We start from the raw sequence: 22235 nt of genomic DNA on the forward strand, positions 1-22235 counted from the left end.
CAAAAGGGCAGAAACGTAACTATTCACAACAGAGTGCAAAAACTCTCCAGCCGGTTTTACCTCACGCTCCTGTGAGATGAGTCAACAGTGAACCAAATGCAAGAGTGGGAGGAGGGGCTGGAGACAGTCCGTATCAAAACATTTTGTCCTAAAAGAATGAATGTCTTCCGCCAAGTCATAATGAGTTGAGTGAGCAAAAAATGAACCCTGTTACTGACCAGCAAAAGAAGTGTGAAGTGTTAAGTACATAAGAAACAGTCCAGTACTTTGACACACAGTACAACACAAATCAGAAAAGTTGAAATTGGGTTAATCTTTGCAAAATATTCCCCTACAATAACAATAAACCCATGACTTTAGACAACCTGGAAATAGAGCCAATCTTCCAATGCCAATAATTACAATCTACCGTGTTTTCTTCCAGAAAGGGAAGTGAAACAGACGACACTTGCTGTCATCTTTACTCGTTTACTGTCATTGTCACCATATACCAGCCTCTGAGCAATCATGGGAAAACACATCGCTTATGTCCAAAAACTGACACATATTCTGACAAGAATGCGTTTATTTCCGAAACAGCTAATAAAAGGGGAAAAAAGAGTGAGAGATCACACAGAATTAACCAATAAAATAATGATACATCAATGACATTACACACAAATTTACATTTATTTCTTGTAAGAATCTGTGCCTGTTTAAGGAAATGTATTTATTTATTTATTCAAGGAACAATTCATTTATTTATTTAGATATAGCCTAAAGTTTTAACAAGAATCCATGGCTAATTCTTGAGTATAAATAGCAAATGGTGGATATGCAGATTTATTACACCCTCTGCAAGACACATGATTCTTCTCATTCTTGAGGAGAATCGCAAATCAAACATTTGTACTAGTGTCTCAGTCAAAATATATTTTTTTACAGTTAGTAAATACATGAATTTATGTAATCACAAATAAAAAACAATACCAAAACATTTAAATAAAACATTTAATTTAATATGCTATTGTCAATCAGGCCTACGTGATTTGAGATATTCTTATTCTTATTTGAATCACCATTAACGTTTTGTTTTTACTGATAGTGATTTGAACCGAGACAAAATGCGATTAGAAAATCTGTCTACATATTATATGCGCACTCAAATAGACTGTATTACTTTAGATGTGTTTTTGTTGACACTTCAAATTGTTTTATCATTTAAAAAGAAAGTTTCATTCTTAATTTCGGTGATCGTTGTTACAGGAAGAGAATCACGACCAACCGGAAGCAGTTGTCCACCAATCACGTTGTGCAAAGCGTCCTAAGGTTGACGTCAGCCCCGGTACCGATGAACAACCGGTAGCTTTGAGAATCTCTGCCCTTTGTGACTTTGTCTGATAATAAACCTCTCTGTAGACAGTGGGAACATCATGCCTTTCGATGTCCGGAGGTGAGTACTCGATTTACACTTTTATTTTGTTTCGGATGTTAAGCCGTAGCGAGCATCCCTGGAGCGCCAGCAACGAGCCAGCCCAAGTTGCTGCCGTGGTCACATCTGGCATGAATAGGCTTCATTGTGACATTATTTGCTTGCTTCATAGATGCACATGCTTGCCCCCCCCATCCTCAAATAAGCTTTCCCCAATCACCCTTATAGGCGTGGAAAGAAGGATTTTTACTAGCCTCAGGGCTCACCGGCTAATACGGAAGAGGTCATCTTTCCATCACTGAGTTTAAAGTCAGAAATTGGGAATTCTGACTTTATTCTCAGAATTCTGACTTTAAAGTCGGAAACAGTTATGTCATTATTATACCTATTTTTGCAATTCTGCAAAAATGTGCTTTTCACAATCAGTGAACTGTAAAGCACATTTGAACACTCTAGTTGAGTAGTTTAGGTTGTGACAGTAGTTGTGCAACGGGGTTTATCAAGGGGTCTAATCTTATTTAGATGCTGCGTAGACTGACAGAAAACCTGCATTACAACACAGGAGCAGACCTCGGTTGACCAATTAGTTAGTGTCGGTTTCAGTAGCGTGTGTCACACCTCACCCTTAATTGCGCCATAGGTTGAAGCATACGCTTTCCCAGAACGGCGTGCCGTACAGGATGTCCGATCACGCGAGCCGCAATAAACGTGCGCTTTCTCATCACCATGTACAGAAGTTTGATGACATCATTTGATAATGTGTGAGCACGGGCAGTTCTCTTGCAGGGGTGTCAAACTCATTTCTCTCACGGGCCGCATTGTAGTCATAGCTTCTTACGGAGGGCCATTATGACTGTCAACCCAAATCAATGTATGAGCACCTCTTATTATATACAGTAAAAGCTACAAAACAAACTGACAAATAACTAATTTTCAAATCAGATTAGTAAAAACTGGTCAAATATATATAAAAAAAATATATTATTAAAAGTGAAGACAATTTGCAATTCTAGTAATGACACACGGATTTGATGCACAATTTGTCTTCGCGGGCCACATAAAATGACGTAACGGGCCGTATCTGGCCCCCGGGCCTTGAGTTTGACACCTGTGTCTTATTGTGTCAAAGCACCTGTATACTTAATGTTATAGCTTGAAATGTTTGTTACAAATGTGACCCCAAATGATCCATATTGCCAACTAGTGGCCTGGCTTGCACATCACGCAAGGAACAACTGACCTTTGTCATGCTCTCTTATCATCATGGTGTGTACCTTAACTCAAATCTTACCTAATCTAATCTGCTAATTTCTACATTGAAGAGGCCTTGTGTCATCTATGCTACTGTAGCTACGTTATTGGCTGTGTGTAAAAGTCAAAATCAATGAATCCATTCATGAATCATGACAAAAATAACATGATACAACAAAATATCATTCATAATATGCTTCTCAGTTGGATGATTGTGCTTGATGATCTCAAATATCACCCTGAGGGCAGATGTCTTTAGATGCACACACAACGACGGTTTTATCTTTTTCCTTAATTCAATGATTCATGGCATTGACTCAACTTTTCTTGATTCATCTTTGGAACTCGTCTTGTTATAATTATCTCTTCTGTGAAAAATGCTAACGTCAGTCACATGAGTCAGGCGAAATTCACAATTCGTTGTCGTAATTTGTATCTTACAATGGCGCATCATGTCTGCGTAAAGTCCAAGGCAAACCTGTTTCTTTCTTAAGCTCAAAAATCATTTTTTAGGGAGTCGTGAGCAACTGACTCATTTATAATGACTCACTCGCCTCATATGAAGCATTCGGTAAGGTTCCTTCTTTAAAAAGCAACGCTGTTTTCATTTGTTGGGATCAGCAGAGAGAGGACGGTACGCAGTGTCCTCACTAATCACCACACAACTGAGAAGAAGCGCGCAGAGAGAAGTGACGGCACAAGGCATACGTGCCGACTGCAATTCAGGAAATTACAAGCGTCAAGGATGGACGGCCTCTCTGAGTCAACATTAATATTCATGATTACATAGTGTGCTCAAGATAGGAAATGATTGAGCGCATCAAAGGTGCGATCTCCCTGAAGAGTGTACCAAACGCACACAATGTACAGCGTATCTTTATCGTCATCATGAGAGATTTAGACCCACAGATGCGTAAACACGAGAGGAAGGGGGAATCTGTGGTAGGTCGAAAATAAGTACAACAGAAAAAGAATCACTGGTGTTTAAATGTTGAAAATAGTCATTTCACTGTTGTTGAACAGCCGTAATGTTGTCAGCAGAAAAAGTATCAGGACGTATCGCTGCCGCACACGTGCAAAGCGGGATCCCTTAACTGCATTGAATTTTCTATTTTTCGGATTTTCCTTGCCATGAACCCATGACCTCATGGAATGAGTGGCATGTGACAATGTTGCCAAAAATGTGACATTACAACACTGGCGCCTGTCACGTGGCACGTGACTCATTTTAAAACCGGAGACATGACAGATATATTATGTCATGTTTTCAAGACGAATGAAAAAGACAAACGTTGACCTTCAAGACAACTATGCGTTCAAGTGGCTGTTTGACCTTCGGTTTATTCTCCTGCAGAGAATAAAGGTTGACCACTTGTGTACGTGAAACTTTTAAAATACTGGTCAGGTATGTCATGTAAATAAAGTAAAGTTGTATTTTAAAAGTGGAAAGACACGTTCGAGCCAAGCAGTACACGTTCATTGACGATTTTACAGTCCAAATATGGTAAATTCTGATCAGGCTCGTGTTATTAATGTGACGTCAGTTCATACCAGCGAGATGGTGTCTTATTAACCAATTAAAGTAACACGGCTTCCATTGTAAGAATTTTTTTTTCCATCAATGACTCAGAGAAGGCAGTCATGTCTGTCAATCAATGAACGTGACACAGTTTGTCTTAGTTTCATACTTTGGGATCTGAAAAGCATTATTTTTGAATTCTTTGAGAATATAAACAATTCAACACAAGACATTATATAAAATAAAAAGGTGAATGAAAAAGTAAACAAAAGGCAGATGATTTTGTCCTGTAGTGCAAATGGACATGTTGAACATGGCTCAGAGTAGAGAAGTTCGTCATTTATCGGTCCCACCGCTAATTCTGAGTACAGATTATGTTTTAGATTGGATATGTTGACACGTACTATGATTAAAATACTTCAAAATTGCATTCTGTACTAAAATGAATTGAACGTTTCCAACTTGGTAGAAATAATGTTCAGCAAGCAACCATTGTGAGGAAACAGGTGATATTTAAAAAAATAATAGTATCGTATCAAATACTAAGAATGGTCATATTTTATTTTCACAAAGGTTTTACACAAATACTAAGAATAGACATAAGACAAAATCTACTTGATCAACTGGGGAGAAATAAATGAATTAAATAAATGAATTAAAATAAAACATTTGCTTTTACTTTGGAAAACAATTATCTGCATTATTGCCGATTTTCTATCCTGTTACGGACCAAGCATTTATGTTTGTGCATTGTCTGCTCTGTCAAGTTGAAATAATTTTGTTAAGGGATGGAAATGAAAATGTTCTTTTTTTAATTGGATTTATCGGCTATAGTTGTTGACCTACTTCAAAGCATAATTATGCAAATTCCTCATTTGAATTCCTAATGACAGTCTAATCGATTCTCGTGCAGTCATTAAAGTTCTGAGGAGTTGTGAAATGATTCTTCGAGTTTTTGTCCCCCGTACTTTCTTGGGCGAGCCCACACAGTCCTTTCTATGTGCTCTGCTGACCCGGGTACTGGAAGTTCTCAGTGGAAGTGGCCTCAGCGAGAGGCTGAACCTGACTTGGACTCTGAAAAAGGGGAGAAAAAAAAACAAAGTGAAGTAGCAGTCGGGCTGGACAGGAAGCACCTCCCTCCCACTTCCTCCCCCACCCTGCATTGCCTCAGCCGTCATGATTTCACTGGCAGCTCTCGGTGGAAGAAATGTCAACAGATGTGACTGTTTTGGCAGATGAGGAAGGAGTACGTGAGGTTATGTGCTGTCAGCGGTGCAGTTTGCCTTAAAAAAATGTACCACAGCCCAAAAAGGACGTGTGTGAGCTCATGAACTTAAATAGTTCTGATGTTAACTTGCACATTTTCCCTCCTCGTCGCTACTCAAAAAGACTGAAATAACATTACCAGAAGAGTCACTGCATGATGATATGTTGTGCAATAAATCATTTTTTGGGGCCTTTTCATATGCTTTTGGTCCACATTACTGCAAGGGTGGATAATTACAGATGTTAGTCCTCTATGATGAGTCATTTGACGTTAAGTCGTTGCACCAGAAATAGACTTTATTCGATTAGGATTTTTAGGGCCACTGATCAGTGAGTAGAGATATACCGATCATAAGCGCTGTTATTTACTATTTAAATAGTAACTTGTTTATGTACTGCACAATGCACATCCTTGTGTACTGTTTATGGCTGAAGTGGCCGACCAGTCGATTGTGAGCTACCGGTCAATTGCGTGTGTACGTGCGTGCGTGCATTTGTGTATGTGTGCACGAGCGTGAACGGGTCGATCGTGGTAGGTTGGTTGTGAAAAGTAGACCATCGGTCAATCAAAAAGGTTGACTCGGAGCACCAACAAAAGTACTGTTGAGTATTCTTTTTTCCATCTTTTAACAATTGTTGCCATTCCTCATGTGGGGGGAAGAATGTGATTTGATTATGAAACACTTAGTCGTTAACGAATGGAGAGGACTTGATTTTCAGTTGCAAAGATGCTGCTTTCAAAACATGTAATTCAAAATTACAACTTCTCAAAATGAATTTAATTGAGAATTTATCAGAATTAGGCTATTTGGGGTACTGATGTTGTATAGTAGTCATGCTAATATTGGACATGGGATTTTATATATATATATATATATATATATATATATATAATATATATATAATATATTTATATTTATATGGGAATATTTGTTGCACCACAGTAATTTATACTATACTTTAAATTAAAACTGTATAATTATGGACAGTGTCATGGAGTTGACCGAATAATCCTGCTTACTAAAAAAAAAAAAAAAAAAAACTAGCTGTCGCTTTTGGGCAAGTCATTTCCCTTTTCCAGCTTTTCGTATATTATGTATATTTTGCAGATTAATTGTGTTTTCACTCCGTTTTATCACTGGGGCTGTATCCTGATGCTGTCATTAGTTTGGTCAAAGTATCATGATCTTATCGTGACTTTGTTTTTGTTGGTCTTGCGCTTTATTGAGTAAATGTTATGTGTCAGGGAGCTACGCTGAGGTCAGGTCAGCAGTGGCGTGCAAACAGCTAGATGTGTGTTGCAGCAGGCTGTCTGGGCCTGTATAAGTAATGGCGACATTCCAGTGCTAACATTCCAGCACTCCTTCGTAATATCGCAGAACCCGTCGGGTACATAATGTTCCTCTCTTCTCAGCACGTCACGTTTACCATTTCAATGTATTTTCCCCTTACCCCTCTTTACACCCACTTTCTCCCTTTTTCTTCTCAGGTTCGATATCTACAGGAAAGTGCCCAAAGATCTCACCCAGCCCACATACACAGGCGCTTTCAGTGAGTGCATTTTTTGAATTATGCTTTTGCTTAAATGCTCTACTGGAGATGTGTCAGCCAGTAGGTTTGTTGTTAAGGTAATTTGTATGCTTGATTATTGTATTAAAATAAATTGTGACGCACTCCTACATCTAAGGCTTGAAATAAGCGTATTCGCATTGGAGTGTGTGTGTCATAATTGATATTCTGTGCCTCAGTCAAACACATTGAAATACAAAATGCAGAACTGGAAATCAGCAAAACCAGCAAAAAATAATCATATTGGGATTGTTCCAAATACGTGCAGGACGTGGTAGACAACCAGCACAGCAGCCTCGGTGCAGCTTTCTCATAACAGATCGACGCCCTTTTATGTTGACGTTACAACATATGGGCAAAAGAAGTCTTAGTTTACCAATGGCAGAAAGGATAAAATCATAAAGATAATACTGTCACTCATCACACTCATCATTGAAAAGGCAAACGCTGTCTTTGTAGACATACAATGCCGGTTGAAGCCGGAATAGGAACATTTTTGCAAATGTGGAAGTAGTTTGAAAATGACAGTTTTGGAAAACAATGGGAAAAAAACTGACATTATTTAATAGCCAAATTAACAACAGCGTGATAGGAGTGCTGTCATAGCATTTTCTGCTGTATATGAAGTACAGCAATAACCTAAACTCAAGATAGATGTGTGGGTATAATTTGTCATCTGTTTAGCTTGCTTTTACAGAACCAGTTTAGTAATTAATCCTTTTAAACAGCTAGACGTGCTGTTGTACCTGTTTGGTTAAGTTCTCTGACAACAGTGGTAATGATGGCCGTAGGCACTTTGGATACGGAATGCTTTTACTCCCACATCATGTGTTTTGGCACCAGTAATTCGTCATCTAATCATTTTACATTTTCACCACTTCAGAAGATCCCATGACACACTTTGGGCCCCTCAGTCATCTTTTCACATCGATCATCTGATGAAAGCAGCGTTTAGAACAAAAGGCCAGTCTCTGGCGAGCCAATGACATAATGTTTAAGTGCTGCTGATTACAAACACCTTCCTGGATGACAGGGAGGAGAATGAGGCTGCTAAAGATGTCCGTTTCCCACCTAAGAGGAAAAGGATGCAAGTAGTTCCTTCGCCCCGTTAGTCACCACCCTTCCTGTCGCCATCTACTGTCTGGTCGTAAAGGCCATCGGGTCGGTGTGAATATTGGGCCGGCCGGACGCAGAGGGACCTAGAAACGCCCCCCTTCATATCACAAAAGCCCAAATATTTGAACCCTCGCACGGTAATTGGTCTGTTTTAGCGCCGCATTCCTTTAGGCTATGGTATTTGCGTTTAACAATACATCCGTTTTTAACCACGGTGTTTTTTCCGGAGCCCCCCCCCCCTCAGCTGATAGAAAACTCTCATTGTTCTCGTTTGGTGTTTAAAACGGGCCCCGGACAGCGTTACTGTAGAAAGATGCCTTTGTTTACAAAACCGCATAACATGGCATCAAACTCTGTGGGTAATGTACATTTTCACCCTCAGTTGATCCCACGCGTGAACGCTGGGAAATATGAGCTCATGCTATATTGCCCTACTTGTCATTGTTTCCGACTGTACGACTTCAGGAAGTAGGACTCTTAGAGTCTTGGATCCAATCTGAATTGCTGACTCGTATCTTGTTGCGACACTGTTTTTTGGCAGTTAAACATTACCCAAAGTAGATCCTTCAACAGCCGCAAGTTTGACTGTGACGCCCTGCCAACCGCAAGGTCATGTGACTGTCATCCTTGGAGACGGTTGCCACCTAAACACACCTCACCTGCTCTGTTCGGAGCGTTCGGGCCAAGGCTTCTCACCACAGCGGTCTCACCGCTATGGTAAAAACCCGTTGTGCAAATGCGTCACCCCTTTCCGTAATTTTTATTTATTTATTTATTTATTATTACCAGCACTAAGCTAATTCGTTTTTGTTATTAAACGAAAGGGCCTGGCTGCTTTACCTTTTAAGCACCACTTTCTGTTTTGTTTTTTCAATGGGAAATAATAAAAATACAAAAAGCATTTCGATCATCACATAACTTAACATTCAATTTAAAGTAACAATTTAGCATTCTTAACTATCATAGTATGAGAATAGAATAACCACTTAAACCCTAGTTTGAAACCCTAACCCTAATTTGAAACACTAACCCTAGTTTGAAACCCTATTTTTATTTTCAAACTTTAGTTTGAAACCCTAGTTTTTTTCAAACAAGGGTTAGGGTTTCAAACTAGGGTTTAAAACTAAGGTCAGGATTTCAAACTAGGGTTAGTGTTTCAAACTAGGGCTTTAAACTAGGGTTAGGGTTTCAAACTAGGGTTTAAAACTAAGGTAAGGGTTTCAAACTGGGTTTCAATCTTTGGTTCGGGTTTCAATCTAGTGTTTTAAACTAGGGGTTCACACTAGGGTTAGGGTTTCAAACTAGGGTTAGGCTCTCAAACCAGGGTTAGGGTTTCAAACGAGGGTATCAAACTAGGGTCACGGTTTCAAACTAGTTAATATATAAATATGTGGCTGTAGTTTTAACTAATGTTTGATGTGACTTTATTATAGACATTCCAAGGAAAACTAAAATATTTCAAGTGGATTTTGTGAGTGTTTACTTATCAGGAAATGTAAAGATGACTATATGAGCTCAACTCCTACTTGGTGCCCTGTGGTGTGATGGCATTTAATGTGTAATTTGTGTAGGAGGGTGTCTAAAAACAGTGTAATAGCAAGCCTTAGCACCACCATTAGAGCTGCTATTCAGGGAGACTATTTACAGCCTCAGTGATTTCATTAATGTCAGCACTGCAGCTCATCCTTACCTCCTTCATGGAGCAGACTGGCTCATTTGGTTTGCATCATCCTTTAAAAATAGTGATGTCATATGAGATTGATATTGGAGAAGTGCCATATGTCATGTACAGTGCGTGTGTGTGTGTGGCAAAGATATTCATTTGCACTCTGCTCCCATCTGCCTACAGTTTCCATCCTGTGCTGCGTCGTCATACTCTTCCTCTTCCTCTCGGAGCTGACGGGATTCATAGCCACTGAAATGTAGGTAACACGGCACATGTTGCCACATGAGCAGCATTGACACACTGGCCACTTTGTTGCTACACTCGTATAAAACCTTCAGTCCGCAATGCACAAGAGCGGAACGTTATCACTGGTGTCACCGACCACGTTTTGATGCTTTGTGTCGTCAGCGATGAGCGGAGTGTGTTTTGTCACAGGAAATTGGCTTCACTGTGCCTGCATCAGCTCAGGGCCGATGTGTAATTAGGCAAGCCGTGGGGAAGGGTCTGACAATCAACACGGAAATTACGCTGGCAGGGATAAGAAAATTCTCACGGTGTGACGTGATACCAACCGCAAATGAATGAATGGATGGATGGATTCCATTCTGTAATGGATTCCATTCTGTAATGGACAATCAAAGCATATAACATAATTTCAAATAACCTGCCATCTAAAAATCTTTATTTAAAAGATACAAAGATAAATAATGACGTTCAACATAATGAAACCTGTTTGAAAGTTAAATTTTAACAGGGACAATTTTTAAAATAATTTAACCACTGATCATATAAAACAAAACAAAGGCATAAGGTTGCGTCATAAAAGTATCAAAATAATTTGGGTGCTATTAATAGTCAAATCAAAGAAAACATATTTCAATGACACTAAGATAGCAAGTAAGGAGGAGTACGGTGACGCACGAGTCTTACAGCTTGGAATGCTACTCATAAATGTGTCACAGAACTTAAGGTGTATATTCTCATTTAAATCAAAGTATCGTCCTGGTTACCCCAAAGAATTGGTAATTGATTTGAAACACAGGCATTTAATAGAGAACACATTTTGGTGTAAAAGGTCTTGGACCGTTCACTCATTTTTATGAGTTTTTTATTTTTATGATTTTTATTATAGAAGTCGAGCTACAGGAGGAAAAGAAACAAAAGCTATCACCAGAATTTGACTGCAACTGTGCGTCTGTCTTCTTTCATTCTCAGTGTAAATGAACTGTATGTGGATGATCCCGATAAAGACAGTGGTGGGAAGATTGAAGTGAGTTTAAACATCAGTTTGCCAAACTTACACTGTGATTGTGAGTATATACACAATATAGATATTCACACACACACACACACACACACGCAAACACAATTTGTATACCGTCCACTTGCATGCTGTCTGTTTCACACCGTCGCGAGCCTCTTTTGCGTTCTCGAATTTGCCTTGCCCTTTTCATTGAGGCCTGTGTTTTGGCTTGCTCTCACTTAGTGGCACACAAATCACCGTCTGCCCCCGTTTGATGTGTCGCTGCCACGCGGTCAACGCAAGTGTCAGGACGAAGAGCAGTCTCTGTTTATTTTCTCTCCTCATGACTGCCTTTAGAAACTATGCCGCCTGCCACAAATCAAACAAGCAGACTCAAGCCCTCACCGACTCATGAAACAGTGACTCGATGGAAGCGAGTGTGAAAAATTGGGTCCAGATTACTATGAATGAGGTTTGTGGCATGCAGCTGTTGGCCTCGTGAGCACTTAAGATCACTCATGACACGCTGAACAAAAGCCAGGCTGAAATCCTTAATGATTATGTTGATGGTAGGTGATTTTTTTTTTTGTGTGGGGGATCCTGAGCGGTTATAATGTATACTTTCCAGGCTTCTTAAAAGGTCACCATCCATTACAGATGTAATTAAGAAGTCACGTCGTCATGGAAAGTTCCTTCACTTTTATCTGCTGACCTTTACAGCATGTTGCCCTGTCTTGGTGTATGACTCTGTGGAAAAGCAGAAACTCTCATGTAATCAACTCATCATCGTCCTCCTCCTCCCCTCCCGACCCCAGATTCAATTCTTGCAACATTTAATCCCTTAAAAAGGAGAAACAGATTCATATCGCTGTGCTGTATTTTGAGATCACCGTTAAAAGAAAGCGTAGCAAACGGGCGTCCAACATGCCTTGGGACATCAAAGGTCAGACAGACGGCATCTTTAGCAGACATCCCACCTTACGCTCGCAGTCGAAACATAGCCAGGTTCCGTAAATAGGACACTGCCTGCGGGCCAACATACAGAGAAATAGGATGCAAGGACCACTTTGACGTTGACCGACGTTATTGCACACACTAACAGCAATCAATCAAGCAACCAATTATGTATTAAAGTTATTTTTGTTCTTAGTTATATAAGACCCGTTAAAGGTGATAACACTTTTGGATTTTTCATGCGTTTGGCTTGGGCCCGAGCCCTGTATCCCATTAGAATAGATCCTCCCCTGCTCTTCACAAATCTAACCTTCGCACAGACAGCAGTAAGTGGAGGAAAATGTTTTTTCTTCTAAAACTTAAAAATCTTGATTCATTAATTAAATTACAAAGAAAAATGGTGGTAAGATTTTAGTTGTAGAAAGTTTCTTTGCATATCTAGAAAGGTTCTATATTAATTGTATATACATATCCTCGAACCCTGGCCAGACGAATGTTGATTGATATACAGGGTAACGTTATAAACTGAATTAGTTTTTAACTCCCAATAACACTGTAGGACCTTGAAAGATGTTGCTGCATGCTGATACTGCACCACCATTGTTGGTCTGTCCATTTCTAGTGGTGGGTTTGGACATCCAAGATGAGATGGGGCGCCATGAGGTCGGCCACATTGACAACTCGATGAAGGTTGCCCTCAACCACGGAGACGGTTGCCGCTTCGAAGGGGAATTCACCATCAACAAAGTAACGTCTCGCCGCACACGCATGCACACAATTACCGTGTCCTGCGAAGCGCAGCTTGTTTTCCGTCAGTCTCTCCTCAGGGTTCACAATCATTAACCCAGTAGTTGGACATTTGACACGTTCCCCTGTAGAATAATTGAAGACGTGTTAGTGGGCGCAATTGTTTCACGGTGCGTTAGGAACATCTTGTTTCCGATCCATAAAATTATCTCAACATCATTTTGTCAACGTTTTCACAACACTTGGTTCACCTACATAATGTAATGACCATCTACTACTACAGACCAAAATGATTCATGTCCTGGGCAATTTTGAGATTCTCATCGTTTCATAAATTTTAGGGAAAATAATACATCGGCTGAAATTAGTTTAAATAAAACGTTTTTGATGTACGTAGAGTGTGATAGAGCCCAATTGATATGAGCTTTTTATTTATTTTTATTTTTTATGAATTGGCACAAAAATAGCTGATTTAAATCGATTTTTTTTTTTTTTTTTACGGTAGATCATAAGATAATGACATTTAAGTCTTCCCCTCCCCCCAAAAAACTGAAAAGAAATGCAGATTTTATTCTTGTAGTAAATAAAGTTAAACAAATACCAAACAACATAATATTGGGAAACAGTCAAATTTTCTTCCTGTTGTCTCCCTGACTGTGTCAGTCAAAATAGGTTTATTGCAGACAGGTGAGCGGAGTTTTATTCAAGTGTAAACACATTGTGGTTTAGTTTAGAGGACATATTTACACTATTGACACTATTTGCATACTGCATTTGTGCATGTGTGATCAGGTGCCAGGAAACTTCCATGTGTCCACACACAGTGCCACAGCCCAGCCCCAAAGTCCTGACATGACTCACTCAATCCACAAGCTGGCATTTGGAGAGAAGCTTCAGGTTGGCAATAACACACATATGACAGACACATGAGCAACAATAAACATAAAAGAAATGTTCTCTTTTGTTTGTTCCAAAGGTGCAAAAAGTCCAAGGCGCCTTCAATGCTTTAGGAGGAGCGGACAAGCTGGCATCGAATCGTATGTAAATTGCACACTGCTTTCATTGCGTGCGATGACACTGGAACAAACACTGGCAGGTTGTACGCAAATCTGATGCAAATTTCATCAGAGATGACATGATGATTATGAAGAAGGCCAACAATTGTTGTTTATGATGATTATCACACTTTGACGCCATAGTCTATCCGCACTTGATTTCTGTCTCAACCACGGCTCCTTGCCTTTTAAACTTTTTAAAACACACAAATTCTTTAGCACAAAATTTTACTTCACTGAAGGCATTCAACTCTATCGATTTCGACTTGCCTGTACTGTATGCCGTAAAAAACGATGAAAAAAACAACAACGCAATATTGGGGATGATCCACGATATGGCAGACGTTCGCTGTAATCTCCAATCTTTTTCTCTTCTTTCAGCTCTGGCTTCACATGACTACATTCTGAAGATCGTGCCAACAGTTTATGAAGATCTATCAGGCAAACAGAGGTTCTCCTACCAGTACACGGTGGCCAACAAGGTACTTTAGTCCTACCCGTGTTTTTCAGTTCAACTTCCGCTTCTTTCATTCATTCTTAGCAATCTTAAGAAAACACAGCTAAAGTCCTTTGCAGCCATCTTGTGGCATTGGTATTCTATTTCAAACTCCTTTTTAGAGGCATTGGGAGATGTTCGCTATTTGCGGAAGGCTTTGTTCCCTATCTCTTGATAATAGCATGACTTCGCTGTTACGTACCTCTGAGAAGCGTGGTTTGAGCTCTTCAAGGAGAATGTGCAGAATGTATCAAAAATAATACTCATTCTTGTTTCACAATAGCAAAACACACACACTCCCTACATCTGATTTGAATTTAGATGAATAATTTGTGAGTGATTTGATACGGTTATGACTCAGAAAGGCCTTCCAGATAAGGATGCAATTACTCGGCATGGGCAGTGGATTCTAAAATGTATAATACTGCTTCTCCCACAGCACGCTAATACGTACCACACGCTCTTTTCGCAGGAGTACGTTGCATACAGCCACACGGGCAGGATCATACCGGCCATCTGGTTCCGATATGACCTCAGTCCAATCACAGTCAAGTACACAGAGAGGAGGCAACCCGTCTACCGCTTCATCACCAGTGTGAGTGAACCCTACTGTGACTTTAAGACCTGGAAACTTGACCAAACGTCACTTTATTCACATTTTATGTCCGTAAATGGTAATATTATCACAGGGAGACAGTAGAACATTTTGGTGGTGAAGAGTGGAACATTCTTTCCTTCTGTTGTTCAAATATTTATGTATGCTTTATTTATTATGTGCGTCAAATGTGCAGATATGAAACCAAATCTAAACATTTGCTATTTTGATTTTGGTGGTGAAGAGTGGAACATTCTTTCTGTGGTTCAAATATTTACGTATGCTTTATTTATTAAGTACGTAAAATGTGCAGATATGAAACCAAATCTAAACATTTTGTATTTCGACTTGATAGTCATGATCAGCTTATGTGCTTCTAAAAACACTAACCAGTTCGTAATGGTATACGTGTAGTGCTTACTTTGATCCGAAAAGTATTTTCTTCATGTTTTGTGTGTGCGCTCTATTTTCATTGCATCACCAGAATTTTTTCCTACTGACTGACAGTGTGGTCAAGGCTAAATTGGCCGTTTCGATGATGAGTTCCACCATAATTGGCCCTTTGTATTGCTTTGGGCGAGTGGTGACTTAAGGGATCTTAAAAGCAGGTCATGACTGTGCGCTTGAGTGTACTCGTGAATCATTCCTTTTGTTTGTGAGTCAAGTGTGAGGCTGGTTGCATTCCAGCTTACTGTTGCTTACACTTTGCACTTATCCATAACCATTTAGTTAGGGCTGAACCATAAATTAATAATAGACAGTTTATTTACTTCAATTTGAGTCATTAACTTACCAAACAAAGTGTGTCATACGTCAAAACCTATCAAAGTAAAACAAATCTGTGGCTTTTTACACTTCTCTTTTTCATGTTTCATGAAATGAGATGTGAAAATGTATACTGCATTTCTTAAGCACTGAATTAACTGGTCACAATTCAAATAAAATATACACTACCGTTCAAAAGTTTGGGGTCACAAAATTGTTTGGGTGACCCCAAACCTTTGAACGGTAGTGTATATATTTATTTAGATAATTATTTATAGATTATATATATAATCTTCTGTGTAAAAGATCTTATAATATATATGTATACTTATATTCATAGATAATATATAATCTTATACAAATATAAGATATAATTTATAATATTTAATTCATAATATTTTATTATAATAATATTTACACTACCGTTCAAAAGTTTGGGGTCACCCAAACAATTTTGTGACCCCAAACTTTTGAACGGTAGTGTATGTTCAAGATATACATAATTACAAAATAAAGCCTACCAGTACTTTTTTCTTTTTAAATCAGAAAATGGATGGAATAAATTGGAGCCTTTGTGATTTGAAAATTGCATTCTACTCCATAGCAATTTCAGTGAATTGTTGTACCTGCTTTTTCCCCTTGGGTTGGTGTCAGGAAGGGCATCCGGCTGTAAAAGGTTTTGCTCCAAAAATGTTCTCAGTATAGGACTCTCAACCACGAGATGGCCATGGACCGTCCTCAGTGGAAGAAAGCCATATTGAGAATCCAGTCCAACCCAGCGGCGCCTGGAAAACGGACTTTAAACCGATGATGATGATGATGATGATGTTGTACCTGCTTTGTGTACAGATCTGTGCCATTGTTGGAGGGACTTTTACAGTGGCGGGCATTATTGATTCCTGCATATTCACCGCATCAGAGGCCTGGAAGAAGATCCAGATTGGAAAAATTTCCTAGGACTAAACCTAACACCACCTCCACCATGACCTTGACCCTTATCCACCTTCCCCTATGTTATTATTTATAAGTGCAAAGTAGCCTGTTAGCTAAATCCAACCCTGCTTTCTTGTAGAGACATTCTCCTGGTGCCCAGTGAAGGTGCACAAAGCACAGGATCTAACTTTCAGGCTACCGGCTCTTTTCACAGTTAGCGACGTAGCCCACAGGCTCAGTGCGCTCTGGTGACGTGTGAATGCTGAGTATCACGAGTCCACCTCCTCCGGCCAACTCTATAGAGTGAGTCGGGAGCCAGCCATTCAGTTTTTTTTTTTTATTATTAACTTGAAACTATCCTGTTTAATCAAGCCGATCTCATTGGTAAAAAAAAATGTGGCGTGTGCTCTTAGAGTCGCCACAAGCATCTTCATGTTTAGTGATTGTCACAAGAAGCAGTGTGGTGTTCTGCAATCCACAAAATAATTGAAAGAAACATTTTATATTCGCCTCGAGATGTTAGTAGATATGGGCAAACAAAGAAATTCTATTGGCTAGGGCAATAGCCTGACTGATGAACCTCCTCCCTTTTCTTTACCATGGTAACAAAGCACTACTTTTACATTAGACATGGGTTTGGCTGAGCACAAAAAACTGTTTTTCAAAATTTTCAGCAAATAATGGAGAATAGGTAAACCCCGCCCCCAAATTCTGTGGATCTGTGAATTTCACAAATGGAATGTGGGGGGATGCTGTATATCTCAGTAAATGTGTATTCAATCCGCCCACACATGCACACACTCCTGCCATAGTTTCACTTTACAGACTAAAGTCCTTTTTTTTGACAATTTTACCCAGATGATGCCAATCCATTTTTTTTAACCCAGTTTTGGTGACATGTCATGACACGTCTACAATCTTATGCTGTATTTTTAAAAAAAATCATTTTTGGTTGATTAAATAGTGTTGATGATGATGGCAATGATGGTGATCAAAGCAGAAGTGTGTTTTTGTTTCACGAGGATATGGAAAACCTTCACATCAACACAGAAGTAGTTGCGCTTCAACTATTTTAGGTCATGTGAGAATTTTGACACTCTGCAGTCAATTCTGCGTGGCTACAATATTCATTTGTAGGTTAAAATGTTTTTTTTGTAAAGCAAACCAAGTATTGTTCTGCTGGTAAAAGGTCACCCATTTCCCGATTTGTATTTAATTCTCATGTTTGGTAAAGATGCCAATGAAGTTACTGTCTTACAGCCATTGACTGATCTGATATTTATTTTGAACATTTTTGTAAACTGTCTTCTTTGAGAGAACTGAATTCAAGGTCCAATTCACAATGTCGTACTTTTGTAGTCTGGAACACAGACAAGATGTTTCATTTCATAATAAAAGCTTGTTCGCTGAAGTGTTGTTTGTCCAAGTTATGTCAGGGACGTACAATTCAGGTTAAAAAGTAAAACATTGAAACACCATCGGAAACAGGTGTCGAGAGTACATCAAAATGAAAACGGGAGACTTCGACCTTTGCATCTCGTGTGCATGCACGTGCGTGAGTTGGACCTTGCTCCCAGGAACCTCATGCACTTCAGGTCGTCATGTGTGATGTCAGCTTGTAAGAGGTCGATAAGCCGTCACCAGGCGTACGTGTGGCATCTATAAGAGCCTCTTAGTGTGACTCAACTGCTTTTTATTCACCCTACATCTTTGAGTCTCACTCAGGTGGCCTCCTTCGTCACTACATACTCAAAGCATCACCGCCTCCACCAAATGACAGCTTTGGCACAAATGCGTCCGCTGTGTAAGGTGAGTCATCACCGGCCTTGTCAATCAACAACTCAAGCTAATTTAAAATGAGGTCAAGACACGGTACAAAGTACATCCAGAAAGTACTTGCGTTTTGGTCAGTTAGTTCTCATTAGGCAGATTGCCATTGCCTTCTAAACAGCTTGTCCCAAATTCCTGCAGTCCTTTATTGCTTCTGTTGGCTTCAGTTTTCAAAGGAATGTCCAGTTCCCACTGTTTTCCCAAATTGTCCTCCACTCAGGGATGACATCATTGTGTTCCATAATATATTTAACAGTAGAAATTCTTTTGTACCCTACACTTACCGTTCAAAAGTTTGGGGTCTCTTAGAAAAGTCCTTATTTTTAAAATAAAATTGCTAATTTAAACTAATCAGGAATACAATGTAGTAAATGACTATTGTAGCTGCTGTAGTCTGGTTTTTAATGCAATATCTACATGGGTGTATAAAGGCCCATTTCTAGCAACCATCCCTCCAGTTTTGTAACGGTCCATTGTGTTTCCTAATTGTGTTAGAAGCCTAATGGATGATTAGAAAAACTTTGTGCAATTATGTTAGTTTCCATGGAAAACACTAAATTGTCTGGTGTGACCCCAACCTTTTGAACAGTAGTGTACTTATGAACAAGGCAGATCCTGGAGCTATGAGAACATCAGAACTTGATTTGGGCCTGGGATGTAACCCTAACAGGCTACTGACCCGTCTAGAGTGGTCCATCCAAAATCATCCGAGAAAGGCTCCACCTCATCCGTGACCTTAAATAGAATGGATGGTGTTGATTGATTTGAAAACAGACAGAAAACAGAGGAGATAGAATTTCTTTATATCTTACTATATACGGTAACAATTGTACAAATGAAGCAATTTGAATATAAAAGGCTAAAAAATGTACAGTAAATGTGTATTGAAAATACTTTGGTATTGTTTTGTAGTCATAACGCTGCCACCCAGTGGCTGCGGTGCCTTCTGGCAGAGGAATTCAAATCCCATAGTCAACCAAGGTTAAAGACCTATCATGTGTTATTTACACTAACATACTGCAAAGTAACTCACCGAGCTGTCTGCTTTGTTTTTTAGCCTTTTGGTTTCTCTTGGGAAACGTGTGTCAAGGTCACACATTGGAGGAGGCCAAACAGGGTGTATTTGGTGAGGAGAAGAAGTCACTGGCACAGAAGCCCTCCTCAGACAAGTGTCCATACTCGTTGTTGTAGAAGGTCTGACCCGACAGCTGGTTGAAGAAATTAGCATGCGTGGAGCTGGTGGAGCCGAAGTTTCGGCCATAAGAACCGTGCGAGGCTGTGAGAGGCTCCGTGCTGCTGCTGCTGCTCATCCGTCTGAAAGCGACACACCAATATGGGCAAGAAGTAAATAAAAACATGTCAGCGTTGTCTTGGTAGCAACATATTATTATTAAAGGATTGAGGACAATGCCCCTTCTGGATGTCAACGGAAAACGGATATCACCACAATGTCTATTTAAATTAGTGTAGAAGAATGCACTTTTAGAACAACAAAAAGTCAGGTTGTTGGTAGGTTTTATTTTTTTTATATACATGTACATTTGTAATTTATTTATATTACATCAAGATAAGTTCAATGCTTACGACATGGACACATAGCGTAAGCCTAACATATAAAACCAAAAGATAATAAATAAAACAAATATGACAGATTCATTTATTGCTTGTGTTTGAAAAAAACATGGTAGGGGTACTTTGAAAAACTAATTGAATATTAAAATCGCAATTTTAATATTGATGATCACATTTCTTATTAAATCACGGTTTATTTTTCAAAACTGTTCAGCCCTAATTATAAGTAAGAATAATCAACCATCCACCAATAGTTTTTGTGCAGTATAGATAGATCACCTTTTTGCCACAGCTCCTTTGTGCCCGTGTTCAAGTCTCTCAAACTCATCCGATGCTAAAACCATCCCGCTGTCTGTCTGGTTATCCTGTAGAGACAACGTCACATGAAATCGTGTGATCTGCTGATCTCAATATATTGTGTAAACAAGTGTTGGGCAAGACTGTACTGTACAAAGTTATTTGTCATACAGTACAATATCACATTAAGGCAGCACGATGGGATTAGTGGTTAGCTGACCTGCCTTGCAGATAGGTTAGAATCCCTGTGTGGAGTTTGGGGTCACCAGTTATCTCACCATTTTTAGAACTCAAAATCAATATGCTTTCCTGCGGAGCATTAATCACTTAAAAAGTGAATAACTTTGAAGGTGAACCGAGGCCACTGTATCTATTTCTCAAATAGATTATAATAGTAATAAAGTTCTTACCAGAGTGCTCTTCTGAGGGTGAACCTCTAAAGGTAGCTCTTCAAACGTCTTCACTCTCGGATGGCACGTCTTTGAGGCTCGGGCAAGCACACAGCCGGCAAAGGGCACGAAATTATAATACCTGCTTAAAAGACAAGCGAGAGGTTAGCCCATCAAATACGTGACGGAGCGTCACAATGAGACTTCATTGTATTCAGAGTCAAATAAAACCTCAGCTAACCTTGTCTGCTCATAGAACACGTCACCAACAGCTAAATGATCTCAATTCTGTCCCCAAGGGCTTATAAATTTAATTCCCATACGCCCAATAGTTAGGTCTCCATTACATAACAAAGGAAAGAATAAAGAAAAAAAAAAAGCCTATTAAATGACAAGAAACTCAGAAGACCTTGACCTGTTAACAAAAGGGCGTGAGACTCTGTTAACATCTCAAAAGAAAAGTCAGGACAAATGGTGGCAAGCAAATTCGGAAATATGCTTCAATGAATGTTGAGAAGGTCTGTCAGCCGGGCCCACCTTTATCAATTAGACACACCCCCTACTTAAGACTTTATCGATCACACACTTCTTGTCACATTGTTTGACAGTCATCCGTGCAAAATGCAACAACACCGTATAGTGTTGTAAACTCGCTCCACTGTAGCATCTTCGTTTGCCTTTCCCTGTGGCTCTTAGCTGATTCGGCTTGACAGACAACCAAATGTGAGTTTTCCCATCAGGCTGTTTGTGATAACAGTGAAGTGTGTATTGCTGACTAGATTATTATGGAAGAGTACATAAAAATGAATTGCTTTGTAGCCAGGCTTTGAAGTGACATGTCACAGTTGATAATTAAGCAATAGTAAAATTTGTTGGACCTGATAGATAGCTATCCAAGTTATTCTATTATTCATCACGTCAGACCAAGCAGGAGGCCGACTTGCATCAGTACCTGGTTGGCAGGACGTTGCCAGCTAGTCTCAATTCCTCTTCAGATGGAGGCCGTGAAAAAGCTTGAGAAAAGCCGTCATCTTCAGAGCTCTGCGAGTGGTTCAGAGGGATGTAGTCCTTCCCATCCTGAGAGCAATATTGAGATGATCAACCACAGGAAGCACTCTCTCTGGAGCCTCCCCCCCTCCCCCTCGAACAGGTCCATCTCACAGGCAGACTGTTGTCCTGCAGCAGGTCTCCCAGGGTTTGCACCAGGATGGGGAAGGGCGGCCTCTCTTTGGGCTCTCCATGCCAGCATGCCAACATGATGCCATATCTACCAGCAGAGAGCAGCAAAGTCTGACATAAAATGCTCCATAGCCAACTATGCAGTCATCCATTCTTGCTTATCCTCCGCGCATGATGTTCAAATTCTCTCTTTAAGACTGTAGGCAGACTACGGTATGTAATTTCAATGGACTCTAAAATGTTTATCATTTGAATTCTTACTTAGGTATGTGGTGGCCAACTGTGCTGCATTACAATATGATACATACTCTGATGACACTGAAAAAAGAACTTAATTTTGTACATCATTTGCACAAGATTGGAAAGTGTTGAACTAACAATT

The 22235-nt window shown here is 39.6% G+C and overlaps 2 protein-coding genes across 6 annotated transcripts in view; one reads left to right on the forward strand and one right to left on the reverse strand.

The window, feature by feature from the left end:
- The first annotated feature begins 1276 nt into the window (after nucleotides 1-1276).
- ergic1 (endoplasmic reticulum-golgi intermediate compartment 1) lies at nucleotides 1277-17997 on the forward strand. Of its 3 annotated transcripts, XM_037261628.1 has the most exons (11): nucleotides 1277-1432; nucleotides 6937-6998; nucleotides 8706-8849; nucleotides 9982-10054; nucleotides 11014-11108; nucleotides 12618-12742; nucleotides 13535-13639; nucleotides 13719-13779; nucleotides 14179-14279; nucleotides 14766-14888; nucleotides 16503-17997. In XM_037261628.1, the coding sequence occupies exons 1-11, from the start codon at nucleotides 1413-1415 to the stop codon at nucleotides 16608-16610; spliced, it is 1017 nt and encodes a 338-aa protein (XP_037117523.1). In that variant the 5' UTR covers nucleotides 1277-1412; the 3' UTR covers nucleotides 16611-17997. The 3 variants fall into 3 exon arrangements, with proteins under 3 accessions (XP_037117523.1, XP_037117524.1, XP_037117525.1); XM_037261629.1 differs by lacking the exon at nucleotides 8706-8849 and having other exon boundaries at nucleotides 1278-1432; XM_037261630.1 differs by lacking the exons at nucleotides 6937-6998; nucleotides 8706-8849 and having other exon boundaries at nucleotides 1280-1432.
- A 1204-nt stretch (nucleotides 17998-19201) lies between these two features.
- The window catches only part of flt4 (fms related receptor tyrosine kinase 4), a 59161-nt gene continuing 56127 nt past the window's right edge, over nucleotides 19202-22235 (reverse strand). For 2 of the 3 annotated variants that reach the window (XM_037261633.1, XM_037261631.1), the window contains 5 exons: nucleotides 21836-21941; nucleotides 21627-21751; nucleotides 20696-20819; nucleotides 20268-20353; nucleotides 19202-19730 (listed from right to left, as the gene is read on the reverse strand). In XM_037261633.1, coding sequence (XP_037117528.1) covers nucleotides 19508-19730; nucleotides 20268-20353; nucleotides 20696-20819; nucleotides 21627-21751; nucleotides 21836-21941 — 664 coding nt within the window. In that variant the 3' untranslated portion in view covers nucleotides 19202-19507. The remainder of the gene's footprint in view (nucleotides 19731-20267; nucleotides 20354-20695; nucleotides 20820-21626; nucleotides 21752-21835; nucleotides 21942-22235) is intronic. The other variant, XM_037261632.1, reaches the window with a different exon arrangement.

The sequence above is a fragment of the Syngnathus acus genome, chromosome 10, assembly GCF_901709675.1.
Source record: "Syngnathus acus chromosome 10, fSynAcu1.2, whole genome shotgun sequence".
NCBI lineage: Eukaryota > Metazoa > Chordata > Actinopteri > Syngnathiformes > Syngnathidae > Syngnathus > Syngnathus acus.

Excerpts from the sequence above, each read along its gene's own strand:
- ergic1 (XM_037261628.1), top strand. The coding sequence starts at position 1,413 with ATGCCTTTCGATGTCCGGAG. Across the intron at positions 13,640-13,718 it reads CATTTGGAGAGAAGCTTCAG|GTGCAAAAAGTCCAAGGCGC; the intron begins GTTGGCAATAAC and ends TTTGTTCCAAAG. Across the intron at positions 14,889-16,502 it reads TCTACCGCTTCATCACCAGT|ATCTGTGCCATTGTTGGAGG; the intron begins GTGAGTGAACCC and ends CTTTGTGTACAG.